The following is a 13,831-nucleotide window of genomic DNA, read 5'->3' as shown; positions in this document are numbered from 1 at the left end:
GAACACAGTAGGATCAGAATGAATGTAAATACTGAACAGGACTGGGAACAGTGTTTACTTATGGTACTGTCATTAAGTTTATTTTCATGGTACCTTTTTAAAGTATTTACATTTTATGCTTCTTTACACTTCTACTAAACTACATTTCAGAGGGAAATATACGTTTTACTCTGCTACATTTATTTGACAGCTTTAGTTACTAATCAAATATTACATTAAAAAAACAGGATCAGCTAATAAAATACAACAGATTGTTGTCAAGGACAACCTTTTGGCTTGGTGAGGGTGTAGTTGTGTCTCCTTGTCATGTTTCAGATATCGGAGTTGTCAGCTGTTCCACCAAAGAGACATTTCCCCTCTTCTCAAATGGTTTTAATTTAAATAATTGTTTCAAGCCTAAAGAGGTAAAATATCAAATATTTTACAAAAAATCAAAGATTAGACTGACTCCTAAAATCTACACAAGACCGCTTTAGCCTGCTTAGGGAGTCTGGTTACGTTCCCGGAATATCACGTCTCTATAGTCGACTATGTGCCAACGACACGATATTAGCAGGAATATCTGTGTGTGGTAGGTGTTGGGAGATTGGTGGTACCCCAGTAAGACCCTGAAGGAAAAGATCAATACCGGGGGAGGTCCACAGTGAAGGGTGGCGGACACTCGCCTGGTTTCACACTGGGCCGCCTCAAATGCCCAAATCCCTAATTCACAATTTAAAGATAAATTTAGGAAATCCCTCCCTGTGTCCCAACTATTTAGAAACTTCAACAGTAATCTCCAAACAATCCACAGCAGCAGCAAAACATCAGACAACTGAGTCAAACCTATTCAACATGTCCTTCCATGTTAAACATCATAATATATACATAGCAGCTTTTGTAGAATTCATCAATCAAAGCCAAATGATTATCTACTGTCAGCCATCTCGAGGAGAGGAGTCTTCTTACCTGAGGGGGGGCTACTTAGATGATCTCAGAGAGGAACAACACAGGACTTTGGTTGGAGTGTACAAAGTACAACCCAGTTTTATTGGAGTTTTATCAAAAAGAGTACATGGATACAAAAATGTCCAAAAAGAAGAAAATAAAACAATCAAGTAACAAAGTCTCACAAACGACTAAGGCAAGAGCCCGAGCAGTCAGTCAGTCAGTCAGAGGTGGCAGGTCTCTGGCACTCAGCAGCAGCACGCACCCCGAGGTCTTCTTCTGCATTCCCTTTTATAACCCTTACCCCCTTCCAGGGGGCTGGGGGTTCACCAGAGGTTATCTTCTAAGAAATACATCGTTATAACACAATAAAACCATAAACCACATTTTCCGAATGCATCAACTTCCTTGCTTAGCGAGTGTGTGGTTTCTCACCTCGTAGGGTGTCAGATGCAAAAACAAAGCTTGTATCTGGGCCTATCTGTGCCTACCAGGTGCCAATTTAGCAGAAGACGTCCAGAGACAGGATGTCTGGTCCAATTTTGGAGAACAGGTCGACTAAAACACTTCCTGACCTTATCTAATGAACTAAGTTTGAATTTATTAAACTGAGTCTTAGCTGTAACTTAGAAGGGGGGGGGGGGGAGGGTATGACTCAGCCACAACACGGGTGGAACACTCAACACTAGCTAACTGTATGTAAAGTAGTTAAACTAGCTAACTATGTAAAGTAGTTAAACTAGCTAACTGTATATTAAGTAGTTAAACTAGCTAACTGAATATAAACTAGCTGTTTATTAAGTAGTTAAACTAGCTAACTGTATGTAAAGTAGTTAAACTAGCTAACTGTATATTAAGTAGTTAAACTAGCTAACTGTATATAAACTAGCTGTTTATTAAGTAGTTAAACTAGCTAACTGTATGTAAAGTAGTTAAACTAGCTAACTGTATATTAAGTAGTTAAACTAGCTAACTATATATAAACTAGCTGTTTATTAAGTAGTTAAACTAGCTAACTGTATGTAAAGTAGTTAAACTAGCTAACTGTATATAAACTAGTTAACTGTATGTAAAGTAGTTAAACTAGCTAACTGTATGCAAAGTAGTTAAACTAGCTAACTGTATATTAAGTAGTTAAACTAGCTAACTGTATGTAAAGTAGTTAAACTAGCTAACTGTATATAAACTAGTTAACTGTATGTAAAGTAGTTAAACTAGCTAACTGTATATTAAGTAGTTAAACTAGCTAACTGTATATAAACTAGCTGTTTATTAAGTAGTTAAACTAGCTAACTGTATGTAAAGTAGTTAAACTAGCTAACTGTATATAAACTAGTTAACTGTATGTAAAGTAGTTAAACTAGCTAACTGTATGTAAATAAGTTAAACTAGCTAACTGTATGTAAACTAGCTGTTTATTAAGTAGTTAAACTAGCTAACTCTATATAAACTAGCTGTTTATTAAGTAGTTAAACTAGCTAACTGTATGTAAAGTAGTTAAACTAGCTAACTGTATATAAACTAGTTAACTGTATGTAAAGTAGTTAAACTAGCTAACTATGTAAAGTAGTTAAACTAGCTAACTGTATATTAAGTAGTTAAACTAGCTAACTGAATATAAACTAGCTGTTTATTAAGTAGTTAAACTAGCTAACTGTATGTAAAGTAGTTAAACTAGCTAACTGTATATTAAGTAGTTAAACTAGCTAACTGTATATAAACTAGCTGTTTATTAAGTAGTTAAACTAGCTAACTGTATGTAAAGTAGCTGTTTATTAAGTAGTTAAACTAGCTAACTGTATGTAAAGTAGTTAAACTAGCTAACTGTATATTAAGTAGTTAAACTAGCTAACTGTATATAAACTAGCTGTTTATTAAGTAGTTAAACTAGCTAACTGTATGTAAAGTAGTTAAACTAGCTAACTGTATATAAACTAGTTAACTGTATGTAAAGTAGTTAAACTAGCTAACTGTATGCAAAGTAGTTAAACTAGCTAACTGTATATTAAGTAGTTAAACTAGCTAACTGTATGTAAAGTAGTTAAACTAGCTAACTGTATATAAACTAGTTAACTGTATGTAAAGTAGTTAAACTAGCTAACTGTATATTAAGTAGTTAAACTAGCTAACTGTATATAAACTAGCTGTTTATTAAGTAGTTAAACTAGCTAACTGTATGTAAAGTAGTTAAACTAGCTAACTGTATATAAACTAGTTAACTGTATGTAAAGTAGTTAAACTAGCTAACTGTATGTAAATAAGTTAAACTAGCTAACTGTATGTAAACTAGCTGTTTATTAAGTAGTTAAACTAGCTAACTCTATATAAACTAGCTGTTTATTAAGTAGTTAAACTAGCTAACTGTATGTAAAGTAGTTAAACTAGCTAACTGTATATAAACTAGTTAACTGTATGTAAAGTAGTTAAACTAGCTAACTGTATGTAAACTAGCTAACTGTATGTAAACTAGCTCCACCTTGAGCAGCTCCAACAGTACAATGCTGCTCTAACATTGATGCATCAGAATTAACAATCTAATAATGTCAGATAGAATCTGATATCAGTCTCAGGAGACATTTTACTGCAGAATGAATACTTTTACCATTGATACTTAGAAGTAAATTTTGCTGATACTTTTGTACCTTTACTTAAATAGGGTTTTGATTCGAGGAGTATTTGTACATTAATGCATTGATACTTAAAGGTTCTGAATACTTCTTCCACCATTGAAGGGGAACCACATATATCCTGCACTTCTTCCTCATGCTAACACCTGGTGGTCTTTAGTGTCATCTACTGGCAAATATGAGACATGATTAAACAAAGCAGGAAATGAACACAAACAGAATGAGCCCATGAAAGACAAGAAAATATTTTAAAGGCAACTTTTTTATTTATTGGCAAATGCTTTGAATAAGGTTGTAGCAATACATCTATGTACACCCCTCCGAACAGTGACAATGTCAGAAAGCCTAGAGAAAAACACACTGTAATACAGCTTGATTATATGATCGTTTATACGCACACATTTTTTTGTTTGTTTCAAACATACACATACACTTATTTTCAGTTTTTGGTTTGGGAAACATCTAAAAAGGACTTGTTTTTTTTTCTAAATCAAACAATACAACTATATCTATTGCGTAAAATCAGTATACATTTATAAAAAAAAGTCAAAACATGCAAGGTTTGTAGTGCATCACAACCTTTTTTGTCTATAAAGTCTTATTAAACAAAGGCAGACAGACAAACATACAGGTAGAGCAGCAGTGCTCTAGAAAAGAGGAGCAGATACAAAAAGAAGAGATAATTGTTATATAGATACAATAATTCCTAAAAAGATTCTATGCCAACTCTTTTTTATATTTGTATTAATTTATGTGCAAAAGAAGCTCATTCATTTCAGACATTAAATACATTTTATTATGTCTAATGCTCAACTCTATGCTACCATACAAGCTGTCTAACATGAGGCCAGGAGGAGACGCCGCCCTCGCGGGGCACAAATGATATTAAAGCAGGGTCTTATTTCACCGCACCTCAGCTGAAAAGCTTTACTGGGATCTGATTACTTCCTGGCTTCCATTCCTGCCAAGCACAGGCTGTCAGCTCTGCTCAATACACAAAATGGGATAACTGTATTAGCATTTCACTGTGCTGTCCAAGCCTGCCGAAGGGAAAAAAATAAAACGATAAATGTCACAGTGTGTTTAAACAAAAACATCCCGTCCTGTAATCATCCCCATGTAATCGCTGGTGACCCCTTGTTTGTCTCTGTGGGGACAGTGTCCCCTCCTGTGCCGATCCTGACCAACAGTGTCAGTCAAGCTAGATAATTGCTCGCCTCCTAACATTCTCATATTCTACACTTGTGTTTTTTAATCTAATCTCAAGAAACAAAATTCCTCCAAAACATCCTTTTTTTCCAAACCAAGCAGGAAAAGTAAGCAAGCATTTAACTTTACGACTGTTGGAACAGAGTGCAACCCTCGTGGTTCCACTGCCTCAAATCTACTGGATCGGCCTTTAAATCTGCTTCACCCGACTGGTTGTTAATGACATTAAATGTATGTGTGGCTAAATGTGGGGGAGCCTAGTGCAGGAAGACAGGTGAGTAGTGATACTACAGGTGTATTGTGCTTACGGGGCTGTTAACATGCTGTTGATCTGCCTGACAAGATGTAGCAGCGTGCGGCTAGTGGCGCTAATGCTAACTTGCCTTCTGTGTCTGAGCAGTTAGTACATTACAGTAGCTTTACAAGGGAGGGAGGGGAGTAGTGTTCTGTCTTTCAAGGTGTGGGAACCTGAAAGCGTGTGAGGGGATAAATATTGCACATGTACAATTACTGTAAATGATATTAAATTTACGAGTATTACAGTCATTCTTAGCCTGATTGTCAGCTACTCGGTAGCCAGTGGCGAGTTGGCAAGTAGAGCTTCAGGCTGACGGTAAATGTATGATTAAAACAAACTCAGAAGGAGCTATATGACACAAACTAAACTACAGCTAAGATCTCAAACAAAAGACAATAATTAAAAAACTAAAATCTGAATTTAAAAAAGTTAAAAGGTAAAACAACAATCACTACGAACGCATCTTCTGGCTTGTACTACTGCTGTTGCAATGACGAGAATATAGACTGACAGCAAATTATGGGATAGTTATGAACCGTGCTGTGTTTTCACCTGCGTACATATCAGAGGGTTTAAACTCTATGCAGTATCAGTGATTTCATCAGCTGAGCTTCAAATTACATCCTGAACTCTGGTTTCAAGTTTAGCTTTTCTTAATACATATAAATGTATAGTTTTAAGGATGAAAATCTATTTTACTTGCAGATTCCAAAGTCATTGGTTGGTTTGTCCCACCTTTTCAAAGTAAGAGAACTCGGTCTGTGTGGGACCAAAAGAACAAATAAAAGTAGAAACACTCCACAGGTATGATCTGAATTCTGACTCTGAGGCCTGGAAAGACACACAGGATGTCCTCTGGCTTTTGTAGCTAGTGTTGTACTTACTGACCAATATGAAGAGGGTGCTCGACTAAGACAGAGAGAGAGGGACGAGGGGTGTCTGTCTCATGTACACTGACTGACAGGGTGCTGCTACGTGGGCCTGCAATGCAACAAAGTGGAGAGGATCATGGAGTTTGGTGGTTTCTGGTCGGTTTTGACACCATATACCTCTGTCTTCCCCTCAAGCTTCCCCCTCTACCCTCTACCCGTCCTCCCAGCACCTGAAGATGTCCCGCTCTCCCTCCCCTCCCCCTCCCTAGCAGCCGAAGGTCTCTTGCGAGGCGTAGACCATGTAGAGGAAGCCGTCCTCGTCTCTCTCCTGCTCGTAGATCTCTGAGATGGGTGTGGACACTGACACCATGCTGTGCTGGTTGACCAGCAGGAAGAAAGCCTGCGTGGGGTTCAGCTGCAGCCGACGCCTGGGGGGGTTGTAATAAGAGAGAAAGGAAACAGAAGCCGTTGAGGAGGTATTATTGCTTCTAGGTCTAACATCACATGTTTTTGGTGTCACTAGTCAGTGCTTCGACTTCTCGGATGATCAAGTATAAATCACAACCTTCTTTCTTGACGTCCACATTTCACTTGTTCAGTTCAAATAAATACATTTAAAATTCTACTGTTTTACTCGTTATGCCCGTCTTTTTTAATCTCTCTTATTCCTGTTGCATCATTTGGTGTAAAGAATCACAGACTGACTGAACTGGTAAATGTGGCCGTTCTGTGTCCACTGTCCAACGATTAGCTGTCATGAATGTTTCAATAAGAAAATGGGCTGGACAACTTCCTCTTTCCATTGTAAGACATTCTCCAACAGCATCATTAACTTCATTGTAAATGAAGAGGAAGACTTCACTTAAAAAAATGACAGGAAGCTGCAGGTTTCATTTAATACCACGACTGCAACTAACAATTCTTTCCATTATCTATTAATCTGCCGTTCATTTTCTCGATTAATCATTTAACTGAAAAATTGTAATTTATCTCTTAATATCATTTTCCCAGAGCCCAAGTGATGTCTTCAAAGTGCTGGTTTTGTCCAACAAACAGTCCAAAGCCCAAAATGTTAAATTTACAATGATAAAACAGAGAAAAGCAGCCAGTTGTCACATTTAAGAAGCTGGAACCAGCAGATGTTTGCTCGGAAAATGAATCGATTATCAAAATAGTTTTTAAATTTTTCTGTGGATTAATAATTCTATTTAATACCACAAGACATCATCACTGAAATACATATAAAACTTTCCTGTAATTGTTTTTCGTTTGATAAGACTGATGTATCACTTTAACCTTCGTCATTTACAGAACTAGCTTGATTTATGTGTTTTGTCACATTTAGTTTTCAGGTCTTTTGTTTTAAATGACTGAACTACTGTCAGTAATAGTCGACTGAAAGTCACCCTGGGGAATCAATACCATCAAATATTTTTGTCTCTCACTTTCCTTATGTTTCACCTCCTCTCAGTCTCCTCTTTGCTTCCTCACTTTCCACCCTGAGCCTTCATTTTTGGGTCAATGCTCCTCAGCCCCAACATTTCTTGGTTCTAGAGAGCGATCTACAACGTATATATAAGCGACGACATGACCAAAATAACTGCCTTTTATATTTCTGCCTCATCAGCATTTAAGGTTGATATTTATTAATGATCCTATCAACCCCCACAGATATATTATTGTTATTATTATTGTATTTCAGCACTGTAGGACAGCAAAATCTGATATACTGCCCCATTATTTTATGGCTGAATGTTTAAGTCTTCTACTTTTAATCTGTTTGGTTTTGAAGCAGTGCTGACGATTGTAAACAAACTGGTCAACTGCAGCCAAATATACACACACACACACACACTTCAACTCACTCTTATGGTATGTAAAACACTACCAGCACACATGCTTGCTAACAGGCAGCTCCAAATATATACACACATACCAAACATACACTTCCATGAACTTAATCTGCACTGGTATCCAATTTAGAATGTGTGTGTGTGTGTGTTTGTTTACCTGATGATCTTGACCAGCTCACTCATGTTGACGTGGTCAGGTACCAGGAACTTGGTCTTGTCCAAAACGGGCAGCTGCTTCTCTCCCTTATACCTCTCAATGATCACCTGCAGCAGCCACAGAACACAACATGCCGTACGTCAGTCTCTCGTCCACATACTGTTATAACTTACTTAAGTCATATCGAAGACAAATATCTTTATTAGAGACGTGCGTGGCAATATATTAGGAAAAAATAAATAATAAATAATAAATAACTGATAAGAAGTATGTTGACACCGTTATTTTTTAACTAAAGGAATAGTTTTAGGAAATATGCTTCTGCGCTTTCTTGCCGAGAGTAAATATGAAGCTACAGCCAGCAGCCAGTTAGCTTAGCTTAGCATGAAGAGTTAAGAAACAGCTAGCCTGGCTCTGTCAACATTTTCTACCAGCACCTCCTTAAAATCTAGTTTGTTTAATTTGTAGAAAAGTGTAAAACTGATGTGTTGCAGTTTTACGTGCCAGACTTTGTCTTGGCAAGTTAGCGCTGTGATTAAACAAATGAGATACAACATCAGTTAATCATTAATCAGTGAGCTTTAGAGGTGCTGGCAGGTGGATTTTGTTAGCCATGCTAACTGTGTCCCCCTGTTTCCAGTCTTTATGGTAAGCTAAGCTAACCGGCTGCTAGCTGTAGCTTCATATTCTTTTAAATAGCAGATGGCTGATATTAAATTTGGTATCTGATTAGTAAATGCACACATTCTTAAAACCCATATCAAGTATGTTAGTGTGTGTGTTGTCAGCTCATAAAGACACAGTGAACCAAGCTTCATTACAGATCAAAGCCAGTGAAGAAAATCAAACCCTCGTAATAATTTATTAAAGTACAACACTGACTGATGTTTGAATGTTATTAACACGGTCATTATTGGATAATGTATCATCAAACTGAACAGTTTAGTCAAATGATTCTTTGACTTCACTTTTGTGCAGCTCTCTGCTTTATACTTTTGCCTCGCAATCATCTGCTGTCTGCACTTCAGTAACCATCACATTCAAAAGGCAAGACGGGAGCATATGTAAATTAACATGCCAGAGCACACAAATCTTTCACAGGCAATATGGGTCACCGGTGTCTGCGCTGTGGTGTATTAAAGAGCAATGAAGTGTGGGCAGAAGCTTACGGGGATCTTGTTGGGGTGCTGATCACGGATCTGCTGGACCTCTTTGCACCGGTCAGCTGCGGGCAACAAGAAACACAATTCGTAAACAACAAGCTGAATAATAGATACTAACAGTCTGTTTTTGGCTTTTTCAGTTCAAAATGAGAAATGCATTCATACCCAGAGAAAAGCATCATTAGAACAGAGAACAAACAAGCCCGGATGCATAATTTAGGACTCTTGTTTAAGAGAAATTTGTAAAATTATGCCATTATTTGTACTCTTAAATCTGATTTATTCAAAGCCCCATTCCAACTACAAATGTAAGAGATACGTAGAGCACCAGAGAAAGTAAGTTTTAATAGTCCATGACAGAAGCACACAGAAGTAAATAACTACAATACAAATAACAAATGTATGAGTCGTGTGCAAGCCTGACACCAAGCTGAGGGTTTGCCACCTGTTTTTCCTTTGGAGACGAAAACAAAGAAAGAAAGAAAACATAAAATAAAAAAGAAGTCCCATCCCTCCTGATGGAGACCCTGCATATTTGGCCTGTTTGTCCAAATTCATTTCTGTCAGAAAATCCACAGGAAGTGAACTGACTCCTGAATGATGTCTGAACCTGCCGGTAAAAGAAATGTCTTTTGTGTCCACGTTATCCACGCCCTGCCAGCCACTGAGAATAAATGTTGATCTGAGGAATGAACCGTTCGCTGTTATCACGTCTCTGATCTGTGATGTTCATTCTGTTCTCTCCTCCTGTTTGTCTACATCTTCCCTTAATTCATGATGTTATGTATGAGTTCAGGATCACGGCTCTCTCAGAGATCCATTGACCAGTCAGGTTATTTCACCGCCAGATGTAATACACAAAAATAAACATGCATTATAACAGTAATCACGTTAGTTAATAACGTTATGTTGATGGAACGAAAAAGACAGCAACCGTGAGGCTACAGAGAAGCAGCCGGACAGCGAACACTAATCCTGTTCACCTTCAAAAAAGACAGCATTTGGATTTAATGTCTAGCTTTGCAAGACAAACGTGAAGTATTTTGTAAATACTTGTGAATACTTCGAACCCCATCACCTACAGTTGGGCGTTACAAAACGTCTCAAATAACTCGTAGTCTGTTTCATTTCCAAAGCCTGGCGTGCAACTTCTATTTTTTACAAATAAAATATTCAACCAGTGATGTTGGTCATTTCATTATTTCCATACAGGAAGGAGACTAAGACGTTAATGCAGTTATCTTCGATAAATAACTTTAGTAATTAACTTACATTAATAAGCTGCATACTCTCACACACCTTTCTCTGCTTTTCAGACCAGTTAGCTTCACTGTCGGCTAAGTTTCATTTGCAGCGCAGTGAGTCAAGAAATGTTTTGAATCGAGAATCGATTCTCAATCAAACCGCGTGATTCCACCCTTACCTTATAATAACTATGTCTTTTGACTCTTTCCACTTGTTATAACTTACGTGTTCATATTATTTTGCTTTCAATTTGATGCAAACATGTTTTGCAAAGTGTGTTACAAATTCTTTGTGTGCGTGGACTCAATTTTACATGTCTCACAACTTTGCACATGTACGAATATCGCCTTTCACTTTGCAATGTTTCTCCCACCTCACTATCTAATTCTACAACACACACTGCCTTCTCTATCGTTAACAACAGCCTACTGCCCTATTTCAGAAAAACTTCAGCTATTTTAACACTGGCAGGGTTCAAAGCTCAGACTGCATTGAGGAGCAACAGCGAAGTGTGAATGGTTCCTTTGTTTAGGTGTGGGGATGTTTTTCTTCCCCGGCTGTGAGAAGGGGCAGTGCTAATATACAAGCATAGTTATCAAAAGATACTGTGGGTTTGGCAAGATCAAATTTGAAAGCTATCACAACTTAGATAATTTAATATTACTGTCTTGTTTAAGATATATTTCTCTTCCCTGGCTTTGCATCAAAATGGTCAATGTCCCACCCATTTCTGCCTCTTTAACAAATACCACTTTCAGGGCTGGCTCTAATATGACTGATATCAAAACAAGGAATATCCCCCAAACGGGGACTTAAAGTTCCTCATACTATATCCAAGTTTGTAACATATAGTATATTACACTTTGTACGTGTGGTAGCACTGTGAGCAGAAAATACTTTTCTGTACCCAACTATTACATTAAACTATAATCCAACTAGACAACTTAACATCTGTTCGCTCCGGTCGATGTCTTTTATTGACATACAACACCATAGCAATGTGTGTCAGTGTGACACAGAGCGCACCAGAAGACAAACAGCAGTGAACCACATAATAAAACAGATTAACATGTCAAGTATAAGACCAGTTAGTGACTGTGAAACACTATTACTCAACTGTCTCTGGTATCTTGACAATAAGCATTTTATGATGAGGTTATAACCAAATACAACAACACAGCAAGTATTTTTCCATCTCCACTGTGACACTGTGGCTTATCCCTTATTTCCCTGTATGACAGGATTATGTAATGGACAGGGTCTGGGCTCCTCCCTACCCAGCATAGGGGCCGTGGTTTAGCATCAAATTACAACATAAATCACTGAACACGTGTACTGGGATAATGTGTCAGCACATGTTGTTTTCCTTAGAGCAAACACAAAAATGTTTACTGCTAATATAGTCCAGCTAGCTTATCCAGTTGTGTAAAAGCTGGTAATGGCAGGCCTTGCTAGCTTCAAGGCTTGCCAAGCTAATGTGACAGTCACCCAGATGGCCTTTTAACATTAGCAGCCTCAAAGAACCTACAGGCCAAAAGATACTGGCTGTACTGCGTCGTCGATGGCATTTAGTTTTTAGATTTTACACATTATTTTCCATTCCTGATTACCACAAAAAAACCTGCCAAAAGGAAATACTCTCTAAACTTGACGCCCAGAAGCTTCTGCCCCATGTTACTATCGATCTGAGACATAAATCCGACTTCTAAACAGCTGCGGGACACTTGTTACGGCTACAATAACACACCACGCAAGTGAACACCATGTAACTACACTTGTCAACAGACAGGGTAAGCTAGGTGGCTAGCAGGCCAGCTAACTACCTAGCTAGCTTGTCCGCTCAGCTGTTGTTTTCAGGCAGTTAACGTTAGCTAGACAACACTGCCTTGGTGGTTTCTTACCAAATGTCCTCCTTTGTTTGAAGGGTCTGTCGGACGGCATCTCTGTCTGTGTTATTACACAGTTATAACCTAATGAATAAGCAGCGCGACTGCTTACAACGCAACTCGGTCACAAAGAAACTGGAAGAGTTGCAGTTGAGCGTCTCTTGTCGTCTCTTCGGTCTGAAGCTGCGAACAAACAAAGCAAGTAAACCGAGGCGCTGACGTCATCGGCAGGATTTAAAGGGGACGTTCGACAGTTTCTTCCTGAGCTTCTGTGCTCCACTTTTATTAACGCGTCATTTATATGATCGAAGCTAATAATTCCCATGGAGTACTATGAAGGTATTTCATATGTAAGCTTTCTTTTTGTACAGACAGGAAATGATGCAAGGTTCATGCTCTCAGTTGTCACAGCAGGCTTGTGTTTGTTTGTTGTCACTCTCACACTCTCAGCTCTAATTTGAAGTTCTTTCACTGCTCAGAAAACATACTTAACATCGTCTACTGGCTTGACACCTCGTGACTTTTTCTGGTTTTAGGAGAACCGGTTATAAACATGATTTTGAACTGATGACATGTTTCAGAGGCCCACTACAGAACATGTCACTTTCCAGCTGTAAACCAGCTGTGGATTTGCATCTGCTCGGTGTTTGGTGTTGACCCCTCCCAAGTCCCAAACAGGTGCGTTTATTTCTGTTATTGGAGTTGTGTAACAGTTCACCAGGGGTCGAACTGATGCCAAACATGAGTTACACTACATTTCTTTGTTTGTGTGACTTTTTGACGCACATGTATATTAACATGTGACATATAAACATGAACTATTTCCTCATTTGGTGTAATAACAATGCTTTACGGTCATCCTTCATGAAATGTGCAAGCTCAGTTTGTGTGCGAGGGAGGGGTTTGTGGGACCACTTCAATACTTTTCTACATATTGGTTTTTAATAAGGTCACTTGACTTTGCAGTTGTTGTTCTTATTTACACATTACACAAGGGTTCAATTCACAGCGTGATAGAATTGAACTTATGCAGAGATTCATCAAAACTAACAACGCATGTGTGCTGTATTATGAAGAGTTGTTGAGTGAGTCCCCTGAAAAATCTCAACTTATTTTCCTTTTACTTTGATTAAAATGTTTGCTTCTATTGTTAAACATCAGTTTATTAGTATTACTGTTGTTATAATCAATCATGACTTATTTACGTTACATGAACTTGTTTGAATGTTTATTTGCATAACAATGTGCCATTTATCTAGCTGCTGGAGGATGTCTCTAAGCCATCTTTGCTGCCATATAATTTCAAAATTGTGAAAACATGTTAGTCTTTTCAAGGATTTATTGTCAGTTTTCAGTTAATAGGTCTCTTTCTTTCTCTCGTTGTTGTTATGGTACGACATCAACAACTCACTAAAAAAAATGCTTTTTGTTTGTGATTTATACTTTTTCATATGTGAATCTACTGCATGTCTTGAAAATTGCATGAAATTAAGATACAAAGTGTGTACAGGAAACAGGGCTGTAAACTACTAAAATATATTTAAATGGGCTAAATTTAAGCTACACGTCATTCTAACTAGCATCAAACAGACAT

General features: G+C 37.8%; 1 protein-coding gene across 1 annotated transcript; it reads right to left on the bottom strand.

Moving 5' to 3' along the window:
* Positions 1 to 3,798: 3,798 nt before the first annotated feature.
* Positions 3,799 to 12,400, bottom strand: map1lc3a (microtubule-associated protein 1 light chain 3 alpha). The gene is made up of 4 exons (XM_070902492.1): positions 12,253 to 12,400; positions 9,113 to 9,168; positions 7,944 to 8,050; positions 3,799 to 6,361 (listed from the first exon to the last, which is right to left on the bottom strand). The coding sequence occupies exons 1-4, from the start codon at positions 12,290 to 12,292 to the stop codon at positions 6,199 to 6,201; spliced, it is 366 nt and encodes a 121-aa protein (XP_070758593.1). The 5' UTR covers positions 12,293 to 12,400; the 3' UTR covers positions 3,799 to 6,198.
* Positions 12,401 to 13,831: the final 1,431 nt, after the last annotated feature.

Source organism: Enoplosus armatus, chromosome 3 (genome assembly GCF_043641665.1).
Source record: "Enoplosus armatus isolate fEnoArm2 chromosome 3, fEnoArm2.hap1, whole genome shotgun sequence".
Classification (NCBI taxonomy): Eukaryota; Metazoa; Chordata; class Actinopteri; order Centrarchiformes; family Enoplosidae; genus Enoplosus; species Enoplosus armatus.
Note: the sequence above shows the minus strand (reverse complement) of the source record. Positions and strands in the feature narration are given on the sequence as shown.

Bases quoted from the DNA above. Each gene is read 5' to 3' on its own strand.
- map1lc3a (XM_070902492.1), bottom strand. From the start codon at position 12,292: ATGCCGTCCGACAGACCCTTCAAACAAAGGAGGACATTTG. The intron at 9,169-12,252 runs GTAAGAAACCAC...TGTTGCCCGCAG, and splicing joins CAAACAAAGGAGGACATTTG to CTGACCGGTGCAAAGAGGTC. The intron at 8,051-9,112 runs GTAAGCTTCTGC...TGGCTGCTGCAG, and splicing joins AGCACCCCAACAAGATCCCC to GTGATCATTGAGAGGTATAA.